This window comes from Ips typographus, linkage group LG2 (assembly GCF_016097725.1).
Source record: "Ips typographus isolate SLU linkage group LG2, UJ_Ityp_2.0, whole genome shotgun sequence".
In the NCBI taxonomy this organism is placed as follows: domain Eukaryota; kingdom Metazoa; phylum Arthropoda; class Insecta; order Coleoptera; family Curculionidae; genus Ips; species Ips typographus.
The window spans coordinates 22,720,744-22,735,464 of NC_138423.1; the positions used below are offsets into that span (position 1 = coordinate 22,720,744).

At 34.2% G+C, this 14,721-nt stretch overlaps 4 protein-coding genes across 5 annotated transcripts; 3 read left to right on the forward strand and 1 right to left on the reverse strand.

Annotated features, from left to right (window-relative positions):
* Positions 1-148: 148 nt before the first annotated feature.
* On the forward strand, positions 149-1,046 carry RpL24-like (ribosomal protein L24-like). The gene is made up of 3 exons (XM_081972136.1): positions 149-307; positions 511-761; positions 817-1,046. The coding sequence occupies exons 1-3, from the start codon at positions 227-229 to the stop codon at positions 1,013-1,015; spliced, it is 531 nt and encodes a 176-aa protein (XP_081828262.1). The 5' UTR covers positions 149-226; the 3' UTR covers positions 1,016-1,046.
* Positions 1,047-1,343: 297 nt separating this feature from the next.
* On the forward strand, positions 1,344-5,294 carry Egm (acyl-CoA dehydrogenase family member enigma). Its single transcript, XM_081972132.1, has 11 exons — positions 1,344-1,687; positions 1,973-2,117; positions 2,388-2,536; positions 2,596-2,762; positions 2,816-3,035; positions 3,093-3,289; positions 3,345-3,449; positions 4,208-4,393; positions 4,461-4,630; positions 4,723-4,859; positions 4,942-5,294. The coding sequence occupies exons 1-11, from the start codon at positions 1,480-1,482 to the stop codon at positions 5,163-5,165; spliced, it is 1,908 nt and encodes a 635-aa protein (XP_081828258.1). The 5' UTR covers positions 1,344-1,479; the 3' UTR covers positions 5,166-5,294.
* Positions 5,295-6,231: 937 nt separating this feature from the next.
* Positions 6,232-12,496, forward strand: LOC145724058 (zinc finger protein 532-like). Of its 2 annotated transcripts, none has more exons than XM_081972131.1 (11): positions 6,232-6,667; positions 6,715-6,775; positions 8,213-8,442; positions 8,500-8,663; positions 8,722-8,993; positions 9,047-9,243; positions 9,313-9,457; positions 9,513-9,646; positions 9,703-9,898; positions 9,959-10,077; positions 11,442-12,496. In XM_081972131.1, the coding sequence occupies exons 2-11, from the start codon at positions 6,737-6,739 to the stop codon at positions 12,373-12,375; spliced, it is 2,430 nt and encodes an 809-aa protein (XP_081828257.1). In that variant the 5' UTR covers positions 6,232-6,667; positions 6,715-6,736; the 3' UTR covers positions 12,376-12,496. The 2 variants fall into 2 exon arrangements, with proteins under 2 accessions (XP_081828257.1, XP_081828256.1); XM_081972130.1 differs by having other exon boundaries at positions 6,233-6,667; positions 6,730-6,775.
* Positions 12,497-12,811: 315 nt separating this feature from the next.
* On the reverse strand, positions 12,812-14,677 carry temp (protein prenyltransferase alpha subunit repeat-containing protein tempura). Its single transcript, XM_081971953.1, has 3 exons — positions 14,476-14,677; positions 14,115-14,420; positions 12,812-14,057 (listed from the first exon to the last, which is right to left on the reverse strand). The coding sequence occupies exons 1-3, from the start codon at positions 14,544-14,546 to the stop codon at positions 13,139-13,141; spliced, it is 1,296 nt and encodes a 431-aa protein (XP_081828079.1). The 5' UTR covers positions 14,547-14,677; the 3' UTR covers positions 12,812-13,138.
* Positions 14,678-14,721: the final 44 nt, after the last annotated feature.

Here is a 14,721-nt window from a genome sequence, read left to right on the forward strand (position 1 = left end):
TATTACAAAACGATGTTGTCCATTTACAAAATGGTCTGAAGTTAAATGGTTAAAACAAACAAACACCGCCACAAAATCGGATTAAAAAATTTCTGATAATAATCCTTCAACAGTTGACACTGTGGTATTGTGCACATCTCTATCTTGCTCAAACCTTTTTGACAGATGACCCATAGATACGAATTTCTTTTTTTTGACAACCGCGTGGTTAAAAACAAACACAAAAATGCGGATTGAAACTTGCTATTTTTGCTCTTCAAGAATATATCCTGGTCACGGCATACAATTTGTTAGAAACGACTGTAAGGTAAGACTACTTTCTATTGTTTTTCAATGCAGTGAAGTGAAAAAATCAGTAAGGTTATGTACAATGTTTTGGGGTAGTTTCAGTCTCTAAAGTAGGCTCTTTCCTCTTTAACTTGATAGTGATAACTTGACAACTCATTTTTCAATTGAATTTCCAACTATTTTAAAACCTACAAGAGTCTAGAAGTTATTGTTTAATTGTAGATATTTAAATTTTGTCGATCAAAATGCCATGCCGCCTTTAAAAAGAAGAAGAACCCAAGGAAAGTTAAATGGACCAAAGCATTCAGAAAAACTGCCGGCAAAGAATTGGCTATTGACCCTTCATTTGAGTTTGAAAAGAGAAGACATGTCCCAGTTAAATATAATAGGGAAACCTTTACAAAGGCAGTGGAAGCAATGAAGAAAGTTGAGACAATTCGGCAAAGAAGACAGAGAACTTATGTTATGCAGAGGTAAGTTTATCCATGGTAATTTGGGTATCAATTTGGTTATTTAAACTTGTTTCAGGTTACGAAAAGGCAGAGAGTTGGAAACGGAGCGTGATGTCAAGGAAGTTCAAAGAGATTTGGCTCTCATCAAATCACCTGCAGCTGGTCTCAAGCAAAGACAAGACCAACAAATGGCAGAAGACAATAAATCAAGTGAGAGTGAAACTGAAGAACAAATGGAAGGGATTATTGAAGATGGTGGAGAAGTTACATTGTAAACTTTTGTTAATAAATGTCATATAGCAAGTATTTTAAGTGTTTTTAATTAAACTGCATACCATCAGAAGTAATGATTTGGTACCTAAGTTTGTTTGTAAATAATTCGTACAGTTTCTTAAATTCTATTTTACAATAATAAGCCTAGTTTTGTTATTAAGAAAAAACGTGTGTAAATGAGACTTATTGACACAGCATTTTTCCCTGCTGATTGTTTCCTTTTTGATAGTCTCAAAATGTGGGGTAAAGCTTGCTGTCCTACGTAAACACCATTATTCTGTCTAAAAACTAGGTTAAGAAAGAAGTTTAAAAGAAACTGCTTTAGATTGAGGTTAGGTTAGGTTAAACAAGTGAGGTTAAGGAATACTTTTTGTTCACAACATAACAATTAAATCGGTTTTCTGCTTAAAAATACAGTATTTAAGCATATTATGTACTAAAGTGTTGGATCAAACCATTATTCAGTATGTTAAACTTGTACCCAAAACGTCTATTATCAAATCCTCGACTCCTCCAAAAATGCTATTCTACTTCTATAGAAGCAGTTCAAAAGGGGGGTTCTGAGGATTACCAAGATAAAGAACTAAAAAGGTACGACCGACTGACGAATATAGTCAGGAAAACTAGAGCTAGAAAGCCCCAAAGAGAACCATTTGTCAAGAACTTTCTAGCAGGTAAATAAATACTGAATCATTGTGCAGTTCTGCAAAACAGTTTTGCAGCAATGACTTATCATTTTAGTTTTAGTCATATTAGTTATAGTGATTTTTGGTTTAAATAAAAAATCTTCAGAGTTGTGTAAGCAAATTTGTTAACTGGTAATGTATTATATTAACCCATCATCAATCAGTAAATTGCAGCTTCTGTATAGTTTACTATTTATGGTAACTTTTCAATAACTGAATCAGTATAATTTTTCTTTCTATAGATATAAGTGGTATTTAATTGTTTTTTTTTAGGAATATTTGACAAAGAAATTCTAACATTTCCTGAGTTGGATCTAGGTGAGTATAGGAATCTAGAAAAGGACACCAAAGAATTAAGCAAAGTCCTGCAACAGAGACATATGGTCAATGTCAATAATATAGCAGATAAAACCTTTAGGTAACAAATTAATGTACCTACTTGAAATAATAATATTCATTATTTTTTTTATGTGAGTGTACAATTTTGATTCAGGTTAATATACATTTTGTTACAAACTTTGATAAATCATAGTAAATTTATGTTAAAAATTGTTAAAATATTCATCCTTCACTTATTTGTGCAATTTTGTTATGTTCTACTGTTCACTATTTAATTTACCTTATTATTTATCTAAAGTTATAAATAAACTATGCAGCATTTTGGTAATAAATAAATCTTATTTTTAAGGCAAAACCTATCAGATTATAGAGCAATTGGCTTGCAAGCATCACAGTTTCTAGATGGGAGGGAATGTTGCCCTTTGGAACTAGTAGCTTTTCTAGATATACTTTCAGAACATAAACTAAGGGACAGTATATTACATAATGAAATGTTAGGTAATGTTTTTTGTAGTTTGTTAACTGATTACATATTTACATTTTTTTAAACTCTTTAGGTGTACAAGCTTTAAATCGTTTTGGTAATGACAATTTAAAAAAGAAATACCTCCATGCTGCCATGAAAGGTGATTCTTTAACAGCTTTTGCTTTAAATGAGACTGACTCGATTGATTTGAGCAAAATGACCACTACTGCTGATTTGTCCAAGGATACCAAAGAATACGTGCGTCATACAGTTGTTGCTAACATTTTATTTTTACTAAACATATTTTCCAGATATTGAATGGAAAAAAATGTTTTGTGGTTAATGGCCATTCAGCTGATGTGTTAATAGTATTTGCCACTACGGATAGGGTGACTTTGGACAATGATGTGGCACAGAAATTCAGTGCTTTTGTGGTCGACAAACAAAGTCCTGGAATCAGCTGGCAGAAGATAGAACAATCGGGCACTGAAATTGCCGATATCACTTTTGAAAACGCACGCATACCGGCTGGTTAATATTTATGTAAATTTTCAGTAAAACATTTCTGTACCTTTCACATAATTGTAGAAAACTTGCTGGGTCAGTTACACGGCGGCGAGAGTGTGTTAAGACCGTTATTAACGGGTATGAGGCTCAGTTCTGGGCCGGCATGTAACGCTATATCTAAGGGATTAATTCTAAACCTTTATAAACATTTTATTGCACTGAATACACCAGATTACGACTATGTTGCCACTGATGCTGTTCGGTCTGTATTAGGCGAGGTAATTTTAAATTATTCGAAACTAGCCATTTTCTCTTAAACTACAGTTTTTGTAGATGCTAATGGAGTTTTATGCCGCTGAAAGTGTCACATATTTAACTGCAGGAATGCAGGACTGGTTTGAAAATCAAGATGTTGATATTGAGTCTGCAATTGTGAAGGTATATATTTGATTTTATTTAAGTACTTAAACCTTCTTCTGGAATAGGAAATATTAGATTTTCAATAGCATTTAGAGGTCTCCAACATTTTTAAAATAGTTCTAGAGCCCTGTGGCAATTTCAAACAGTTCTTGGAAAGTTTAAAACACTTGTAGATAAGTTTGGCACTTTCCAAATGGTTCTAGAGGCTTCTAGCAATTTAAAAACGTTTTTGAATGCTCTGGCACTTTTAAGAAGGTTCTCAGTAGCATTTAGAGGTCTCTGGCCCTTTCAAAACAGCATTTTGGACACAAAACTGCTCTATTTAAGATTCACTCGGTTTTTCTATAGAACTGATAAAAACGTCAAAATAACTTGATATTTATTAAACCGTCAAACTGACAATAACTGATACTATCATGTTATATAAAACACATATTCTTATTTGATCTTTGTCTAGTGAAATGGTATAAGGGATGTGAGGCAACAGTCAGAAGTCACTAAAGCTTATCAAAAATGAATATAAAAAGTGATTATTTTTGAGTTATTTCTAGAACAAACTCCAAAAACAAGAACTACTCACGGAAAAGATCGATACAGCATAATTTTTAACGGACTGTATCTCCGAAATGCTTCAGTCGAATTTAATGAATAATAATGGTTTCAAAAGATCTAATAATAAAGATAATAAGGAGTTCATTTTATTTTTTCTCTCTTACCCTGTATAAATATGGTCTACTAACATTTTTTTCACTATAGATACATAAATTCTTCTTTAGATCTTCTGTTCGAATGCCGCATTAAGAATATCCCAAACATGTATGGACATGGTGGGATTACCGGCTACTTTAAAGGATCACTGGACTCGTAAAGGACACGACGATCTACTGAACTACTTAACGTTGTACGATACAAACGAAAATTTGAAACTTTATATTGCTTTGGCCGGCCTACAGCATGCAGGGGTGAGATTTTGGTTTTTTTTACAATTTTTGTGACTATAATTTTATTGAGAAACGTTTGTTATAATAGGAAATGACAGCAAATCGCGTAAAGAAAATTCGTAATCCACTCTACCACGCCAATTTCATGTGGAAACGACTATTTACCGATCGGCGTCAGTTTGCGGATAATCCTAAATTGGATTTAGAACTTTATGATAATCTCCATCCAAGTTGTAAAAAATCCGCTGATCATTTAGAGTAAGTATCCATCTAGTTTGTTTGTTATTATAATATATAATGAGTAGTTTTTATTAATTACAAGAGATGTGTCACGTGAGTTTATTTTCCAGATATAGCGTAAAAAGACTTCAGTATGCTACTGAAATGTTCTTGGTAAAACATGGAATTGAATGTGTTAACAAACATGTAAATTTGCGAAACATTGCGAATATTATGACTGATTGTTACGCTATGACTGCTGTTTTAGGTAAGTACTCACCATTTTTTACGTTAATATAATATAACTGCTTAAAAACTGAAATACCTACTAAAAAAAAACTCAATTTCAGCTAGAGCTTCTAGAGCACACTGTATCGGAATTCAATTCTCGGACTTTGAAATGAATTTGGCTTTAGCGTTTTGCGAAAAAGCGGTGGAAAGGGTTCGCAGTAATGTTAACAATATCCTAATGGACGATTTTGAAGTAAACAGCAGACTGTACATAGCTACGGGTAAACGAATGTCGGAAAGTAAAGGGCATTTTTTGGCGAGTCCTTTAATGAGATTCTTTTAAAAGGCGTACATTAAGTCTGTATTTCTGGATGGTCTGTACTGAGAAATGTGATAATTTCTTCTGTACTAGACTGCATTCAGTGTGTGTATATAGTTTTTACAATTATTATGCAATAAATATTGTTGTCTAGATTGTTGTTTTCTTGGAAAGTGTCAAAAAATTGGAAGAAGGGGTAAGTTTCTATTGTTAATAATAAAATGGTGTCTATTTTGGAACATTCTTTAGAAAAATAGTTATTTAAATAATGAGGTTCTATGATGAAACTAAATTCTACACGCCACTGACAATAAATGTAGTTTTAAAAACTCATTTTTGTACTAAAAATATTTTCCTGAAAGTACTGACAGAAGTAGAAAAAATTTGTGGTGAACATCAAAGATGTATGTAATTCAAACTGTCAAATATGTAAAATCAGTATAGATTCAAATTAAAACCTAGCCTAAGTTGGATCAATCTGCCTCCCAAAGACAACTTAAGCTAGATTGAAATTTGAATATCGCAGATTAGGTGCACAGTCTAAACAACACTTATCTTAGGCATCGTTTGTGAGTGTGTGGAGAAAATGGATACATTTGAGCCTCATTCGTTTTCAAGCTCCATGGAGCGAACAGAGCGTTTTTGACGTCACGATGACGTAATTTAGCAAAAGCATAATTTAACCAACTGTCAAATTACGTCATTGTGACGTCAAAAACGCTCTTCGAAGCTTGAAAACGAATGCGGCCATTATTACATCATACGATGTGATGACATAACCATAAATTGACCAACTGTCAAATTACTTCCTCGTGACGTTACATTAACTGGTGGCTCGATAGAGTCTCAAAAACAAACGGTACCTTGAACCTAACCTTATTGATCGTGTTAGTTTTTAAATACACTTGCTTCTATATTATGCCTCATAATTAGGACCAGTACTGCGACCCATTCATTACGTGACACTTTTAAAATCCATGTACACGTCTGTGATGACGGTAGCTCCATCTATTACAGTTCACTGAAATTATATACTAGCAAAAAAAGTACAAACATTAATTAATAATATTTTTTTTAAATTCCATGTTTAAGAATAACGTAGGAGGTAGATGAGTTTATAGTTTTTTTTCAATAATTAAACCAAAATAAAATCATGAATCATTATAACGATCGACGATCGACACAAATAAGTCTATCGATATGCGTTCCTTCCTTTCTAGTATAGACGCAGAGCATTTCTGTGAATAGTAGAGTGAGATGCGCAACTAAAGGTGAACGCATCAAGGTGAGACGGGTAGATTGACAATTGACGTTTCCCTTTGTTTACTGACCAATCGCAGAGCGGTTTGGGACGTCTTACTGCCTCAGTGCTTGTGGCTAGGTTCACTGTCTATTGTCTAGTCTATGTCAAGAAAGGTGTAGTGGACAGAGTGGATTACAAAACGTCCTGGTTTCGTTATTTTTGTGAACAATATTGGCCAGTTTCTGAAATCCTTAGCGGCTAATATCCGTAGAGCTGGTAAAGTGTGAGTAGGACTATAGGACGTAGTTTAAATTTGACTGCCAATGTCAGTTTGTTACCTTGCAGGTTTGTGATGGCACCTGACACTGGAGAATCCACCGGGCTGTTTGCGGTAAGTTTTTACAGACAAATTGCCTGGAACTGGTCAACAGTCTGTAGGTTTAAGCTTCAACTGGCTGAAATGACGCCCTAATACACTTCCTAATACACACCAAGTTACACACATGCAATGAGCCTGATGTGCTCTTAGTAGAGACACTTGCTGGTAATAATAGAGCGTCTGTCAAACACATGGTATTTTCTCTAGCTATTTTCTGAGGTATAAACTCATAACTTTGTAAGTTTGAAAATAAGCCAAACCACTCGAGTGTCAGCACCATTGACGATCTGGATACTTTGATACTTGTCCTATCATTTTATGTTAGTTAACATGTCAAAAAGGGCAGTGGACTATCCAAGTTATTTTTTAACATGCAAGGGGGTTTTTACAATAGAAACACGAAAAGGCTTAACCAAATCAAAGCAATAAGACCCTATAACCTAACTACAGCTAGACAAATTTATCAAAATTAGGTCTTGACTAGCAAAATTGCTTAGACATGTAAAAAATGCAGTTTCATGGTTGTTAATATCCCAGTGAACAGACCTCTCAAAGAGCAAGTACAGTTTTTGAATGAAATCATTACTTTTAAATTCCTTATTCTTAACAAAAAATGGTATTTGTTGTTATACACTGTATTAACAGTGCACATTCCATTTTTTGCAGCATTGTTAGCCTAAACAATCCAAACAAATTTTTCTCCAAATTACCAAAAAAAGGAAAATGCAAGATTATGATTTTCATGGTGGCCACCTCTGTCAACTGGATTTGTCTAGTTGAAGTAAAAAAATCCCCAAACTGTTACTTTTCCTCCTCTTTTGACACACACTAGCTGAGTTACTATGACAGCTAGAAGGTTTGTTCAAACATTGAATTGTTGCACGAAATTTTGATTTTCTTTTAACTAAACTCAATTTTTTCAAAAATTACAAATAACCAAGATAATGACCAGGAAACAGAGCAGTGAAAGTAAAGAAGTTTTTTTTGAAGATGTCGTAATTTGAGAGATTATAACTCGGTCCCTGTGACAGTTAGGAAGTTCGTTCAAACATCAAAATGTAGCCCAAACATCTGCTTTCTTTTGTCAAAACAGAGTTTTTATGGAGAAAACACTAATAAGTCAGAAAACTGGCCTAGAACTCTGTTGTGCATGCCAAAATTAAATACAATAGCTCTCTTCCACAGATTTTAAGGTATAATGCATTCCTCATCAGTTACTCCTTTGGTAAATATTTTTCCCTCAGGAGGAATTCTGTGGAAAAAATATCATCACAAAATACCCCAAAGAAAATCCTCTATTTTTTGGGAAAAATCCCCTATCTACCTTTTTCCTATTAACATAAACTCAATATTATACACTTGTTTAGTTGTTGTAATGCAATGTATTTCAAAGCTGCTTTGTTAAGGCGCTATTAAAACAAAACAAATAATTAATAAACGTTCTTGCAGGTTTCCAGACGAGACGCTTATGGGAAATGGGACTTACTATTTGAAAACAATAATGCCAAAGAATGGATTGCCTTCAAGCCAGCTCTCGGCTTGCAATCCTATGCTTGCTACTCATGCAAGCACCTATTTTACTCAAAAAAGTCGTTCCTAGGCCACATAAATCGCAGAGCTGTAGTACTCAAGTATAAATGCACTGGGTGTAATAATAATGCAATCACTTTTTATAACAGGTGAGCTCAGACAATCAGAATATTTAGAGTTAATGTCTACAAGTAACAATTTTGTAGATGTTCATTCTTATTGCATTGTCGCGAACATTTCGAACCAAATAAAGGGTATATAGACCTAAAAAACCTGGAAATATCAGCTCTTCCTTTGGGATTGGCTGGATTCTCCAGAATCGGTGATGTTCCATATATTTTTGATGTGGAAGAGGAGTGTGTTAGTAATGGTAAGCCTTTTGCACAAATATAAACAAATGTTTGTAGCGCTTTTTTTTGTTAATTAAGGTGATGAGTTTATCAATTCCCAATGTTACATTCCTGAACCGGCAGATAAAGGGAATGAAATAATTAGTTTAACTCCCACCAACCTGGTAATCAATCGAACAGACCAAAATGGGGAGATTGATGGGTTAAGCTTAAGGCAGATAGCCAAAAATATACCAAAGTGTGTGTTTATCAGTTTGAATGAGTGTCAACCGCCAACGTGCAATGGCACTCAAATTCAGCCTGCGATCCGCATCAAAAGTGACCCAGATGAATCTCACAGTAATGGAACTGTTAGTATTTAATTTTTTTTTGTTGGTGTTTAGTTAATTAAGTGTAATTGCAGCCAAACGAGTGCTCTGATCCATCCGACCAAGAGTCTCGCCCACAGTCAAGTGACAATACCATGTTAACAGTACCAAACAACATTGCAACTAATACGGTAACAAATACTGAAGATGACAGTTGTAATAATAAGACACCCGATAACGTTATTATGCCTGTAATAACTAAAATTGAATCAGTGGATGAGTCTATTAGCAGGTTAGTAGTTTGTTTCAAACGCTTTGACACTTGTATTTTAACTGCTACTAATTTTGTTATGATTTTCAGTGCAGAAATTAAATGTCCAGAATGTAAGTTAACCATAATTGACTCGAGTCTTGGAAACCATATCTTAGGAGAAAATAAACCAAATAGTGAAGGAAATCGTTGTCCTGAGTGCAAACTGATTTGTCCTACTCCCTGCTCTTTCAAAGTAAATTAATCTTAGGATTAATTATATTTCAAATTTGAGGGTATTTGTCTTGTAGGCTCACGTGCGAATTCACGCCAAACATCCTCCCTTTGTTTGTCCAGACTGTGCCCTGGAATTTCCTCAATTGTCGTTACTTAAAACCCACATGGAGGAAGTGTGTTATCACTTGGTGAAATCAGTCAGGTTTAGGTAAGTGATTTTTTTTGAAAGTGGGCTTATTACTGATGATGCTGAAATGATTGCAGATGTCCGGGTAAAAGATGTGGAAAAATATTTGCATCGGAAACAACGTTCGGGCCGCATTTTAGGATGGTCCATATCGAAAACAAGTTTCGGTGCGGAAAATGTGATGAATCGTTTTTGAAAATGGAAGAGTGCGATACGCATCGTGCAACACACCAAGAAGGGAACGTAAATATCTCAAAAATATATTCATGTTTGGTAAGGCCAAGTTTTTCAAACTATCTGTTTAGTTTTATTTAATTTTTTTAAATTTTACAGTGCTGTGACAAACCGGACATGAATTATCAGGATTTTAAAGAACACATGGATTATCACTGCAAAGATCTGTCTCGATGTATTTACATTTACATGTGCAAATATTGCAAAGGCTATTTTAGGTAAGTAACTGTTTAATTTGTGTTTATAAGTTGTGTATTTTGCTTGGTTTTGTTTTTGGCTCTGCTTTATAAAAGCAATCTGCCAGCTAATTCTCGCTTTAGATATCTCGAAAAAATCAATTGCTATGCTATTTATTTCTATATTTTATTTCTTAAAGAATCTGATTATCTACCGTGGTATAAAAACTGCAGTATACTATCTATATCAGTGAATTATAGTATTTAGACGCCTTTGGCCATTATAAACGGTTTTCTTAGGTTTAGGACACTTAGAGTTCTCTGACAATTTTTAAGGGGTTTTTGATAGTATTTAGAGACTTCTGGGCATTTTAAATGATTTTTCGAAGGTTTAGGACACTTGTAAAGTCCTCTGACAATTTTTAGAAGGTTTTTGATAGTGTTTAGACTTCTGGGCATTTTAAACGATTTTTCTAAGCAGGTTGAGGACAGTTGCGCAGGGCTCTCTAACAATTTTTAGAAGGAGGAGAATATTTGAATATTTAGAAATTTCAATGTAACATTCAATTTAAATTTGCAGGGTTTTCAGACATTTTTCACCTTAGTAATTGTTGTCAAAGTCCAACAATTTATTAACCAATGCCAGATGTGTCCCAACAGCAATTTCATTTACAACCCATCAAACGTAGATTTACTAAGAACCATTTTGTAGAGTTGAGCAATATTTCTTCCAAAGTTTAGGAAATTCTAACTTTTATAAAGAACACAGTTATTTTTTACCCAAAACGGAAACTTTCACACGTGATGCAATAAAACTTATCTGTTGCTTCACCGTTTCATATTTTTATTTCCAGTCCTCTTTGTTTAAGCTTATCTCAAATGGGCCATTTGGACGGGTATAGAAAACTGAATTTTGGACTATAAAATCAAGCTGCGATCCGAAACAAACTCTCTCAAAACCAAGCTCTCAAACCCATAACAATCTCTAAATCCTTCACTTTGAAAGGTACTCTTGCTATTTGCAACCTATCTATATTTTACCCTTTCTCACAAACCAATCCAATCCTTCACTTTGAAGGAACTCTTGCTATAAGGCAACTTATCTCTGATCCTGCTAAGGCACTTTACTCAGCCACCCTACTCTAGTTTACCTTATTTATTGCTCAAGAATTACTACGTGTAATTAAAGTGTAAAATACGTGATACAATTGACAAGAAGTGTCATAATTTCAAAACTCCAACACCTCGTAAATCCCTCAACCCAATTGGAGGGTCTCTAGTGTGAGCGCATAAAAAATGATTGTTAAGGCAATTTGAACCTTATCAATACAGTAATATCGAAAGGCTCCATAGGGATCCACAAAAGCAAAAATCCTATTTTAGTTGCAAAGTTTTTATTGTTTCAGGTCTACTCAAACTATGGCAACGCACCTTCGAAACTGCAAAGTACAAAAATCAGGAATCGTACGAAGAACTCGTAATATTAGTAACGGCATACCATCAAAGTACGCTTCCGGTCAATGCAGAATATGCAAAATCAAAACGATCTTTCTGAAATCTAAACCGTCCGCGTACTGTAGTAAATGTCTTTCTAACTTGGGACGAGGTCCGCCGACGTTGCTAAAAAAGACCGTACTCGTGCCCGAAAGATGCGTATGCATTCTGTGCAAAACTCAAATCGAACTGAACGAACGACGAAGACATCAAACGGAATGCAAATACGCCAAACCTCAAGTTTTAGTTGAAAAACTGGATATAGAGATTGATCGGGACGACATAAACCAGACTCGGAGCTTTAGTTCTAGCAATAGTGATTTGGATGGGTCGCATGATGGCTCACCGCAAAAAAGGGGCGAGTCTAGCGACGAAAACCGACCAAAGAAACGTCACAAACCAAATAAAGTAAAAAAACCTGATCCGGAGAACGATCTAATTGCCGATGAACCAATTCCATTCGACGGAGTTTACCAATGCCGACTTTGTAGTCACAGAAATCCGGACCGGGACAGTTTCCACCAGCACGTTAAAAGCCACCGACACATTTCCACAGCGTATCAATGCATGGAATGCGGGGAATGTTTTGTGGTAAAACCGTCCTTGATCAAACATCTGATGCACTTTCACAACATATCGGATTCGGATCAGTATTTTTTGAACAACGACTGTTTTGACCGGAGCGCTGTGAACGAATTAGCTAAAGTGGTGAAGAACCCTTACTTGGCTAATAACGTCAAAGAGAACCAGTGCAAGGTTTGTTTGGAGCAGTTTACCGATTCCGAGGCGCATGATAAACATTTTAGGAAACACGGTATGGCGTTTCTGATGAAAAATTCCGTTTGAACTGTTATTGTAGTTCCTGTATGAATGTTGCCCGGTTACTTTATAGATTAGCTGACTATTGAGTATTATGATTGACACTTATTTAGTTTCTTGTTTCTGATAAATACATTTTTTTAAATAATTCTGGTGTTTTAAAGACCGACCCAGCCGGAAAGTGTTAGAAAGAGTTCAAGTAAAATATATTCTATTTTCAGACTGATCAGGCTACATACAGAGAGGAAAAGGTGAAACCAGGTGTAGTTCCTCAGCAAATAACACAAACAGAGCGTGTTATAGTTAGATTTGAAGATTACTTCTTAAATAAATTTAAAGCAAATACAAAACACAGTTAAAAAAAAGCTGGTCTAAAGCACTAAAATAGTTCTACCAAGAGTACCAAGCATTAGGGCGTATAGGAAATATCATTTATGGATGCTACAGAATAAAAAAAAGGGTCTCAACAGTCATAATATTTATTTAGTAGGTAAAAATTAAAACAAACTCTTACACAAAGTAATATAATACAAAACAAAGGACATTAAAAACCTAAAATAACACTATTTTATTCAAAATTTTCGGAGAATAAATAAATCGACTGGTCATATTAAGATGCCCCTAAACTGGACAGTTTCAAAAAGAATACTGTCAAAAAAACTAATATAATATCTGAATAAATACAAAATATAAATTATTAATGTTTCTAGCTTTTTAGCCTATTTTTGGATAATTAGGAAGAAAAAAATTATATTGGAATTTTAACAGTCTATCTATATTTAAAACAAAATTAATCTCTACTTCTGTACTCATTTATATCAAAACTGACTACATACTTAAGCCATTTTTCATGTCTTTTTGCATACTCACCCTGTAAAGGACTTCTCAAACTATTCCTAGCCATAAATTTCCTCTCTATATCACCTAAAATACTACACAAATTAGTACCTTCAAACCTGGAAGGTTGACATTTAAAAATCTTGGGCTGTTTTGCCTGGTAACTTTCATTACAAATGCAGTTCAGCATATTTGAATTTGAGTCAGACAGTGTATCAAGGTCATTAAAGTTTTTACACAAAGTGAGTTTATCCCCTAAAAAATTCAGTGAGCTCTCCAGCAGTCTGTATATCACATAACGCCTGTGAAGCCAAAGTGATTCATGCTCGTTAAAATCTTTATCAATGCCATTAATTAGTACTGTAAGTTCATACAACAGTAAAATGATATAGTTTACATACTCTGTAGAATCATTTGATGATTTGTTACTTCCAGATCCTAACAGAAATACTATTAACTGATCAAACTCAGTTTCAATTGAAATATTCAACTTTTCAACTACTTTAAGAAAATACTGTTTTGGCACTTTGATACTGAATTTTTTCATATAATCTATCAAAATTTGCCTGTAGTGATACCCAGAGTTTTCAGATACATGCTCATTGACCCACTGTGCACTAAACTCCAACTCAACTGGAATCATTTCTGGGTGATAGTGAACTAAATTTAACAAACACCATTTTCTATGGGTCCATGAATGATAATTATTGGGAGCATGTGTTGCAGTTAAACTACAAACAGTAAGTTCATTCTCCAACAAACTGAATGGTGGTGTTAGATGTGGTTTAAATTTATCCATAATTCTGCTCAAAAGCCATCTTCGATATGCAAATGCTTCATTTGCTTTAGGCTTTCTTGTTAGTACCAGTTTACTGAAAATTCGATTAGGTATATTATTATTACTGATTACTTTTCAGTGGTAAACTAACCTGAATAACAACTCATTCTCATACTGCAGAGCATCCATTTCAACCAATTGCCTTCTCATATTCCAAAAAGTGGTTACATCAGGGTTAATTAATAAACCACCCTTAATCAAATATTCCAAAGTATCTCTTTGACTGCAACTAATTCTTTTTTGGGTGGAGTTTTGTTGACTTGACAAAAGTTGGGAGCAAACATACTCATACACATACTTGATGCACCAGGACTCCAGACCTAAATGATGATTTTCGTATAACACGGGGCTTTTGTTCATTGAGTTATCATCGGTCGGAATAATAGTAAAATCCTCACTAGAAATATTAAATTATTATTAAAATAGAAACAAAAAACTTTTAATAAGGTTACATTTGGGGATCATTTTTGATTATGTTTTCAATTGTACGCAAAATCTTATCAGACATAGAAGTAAATTCCATTATAAGTCATAAAATCCAGCAATCTGGATTTGTTCTTGGTTTAATCAATATTTAAGTTCCAATTTTAAGAAAAAATTTAAAACAAAATACAAAAACAATTTTGCATGTTTGGTTAGGTTAGGTTAGGTCTTCTTTTTGCTTAAGGAATGTAGTAACTAAAACACGGGTCAGGGAT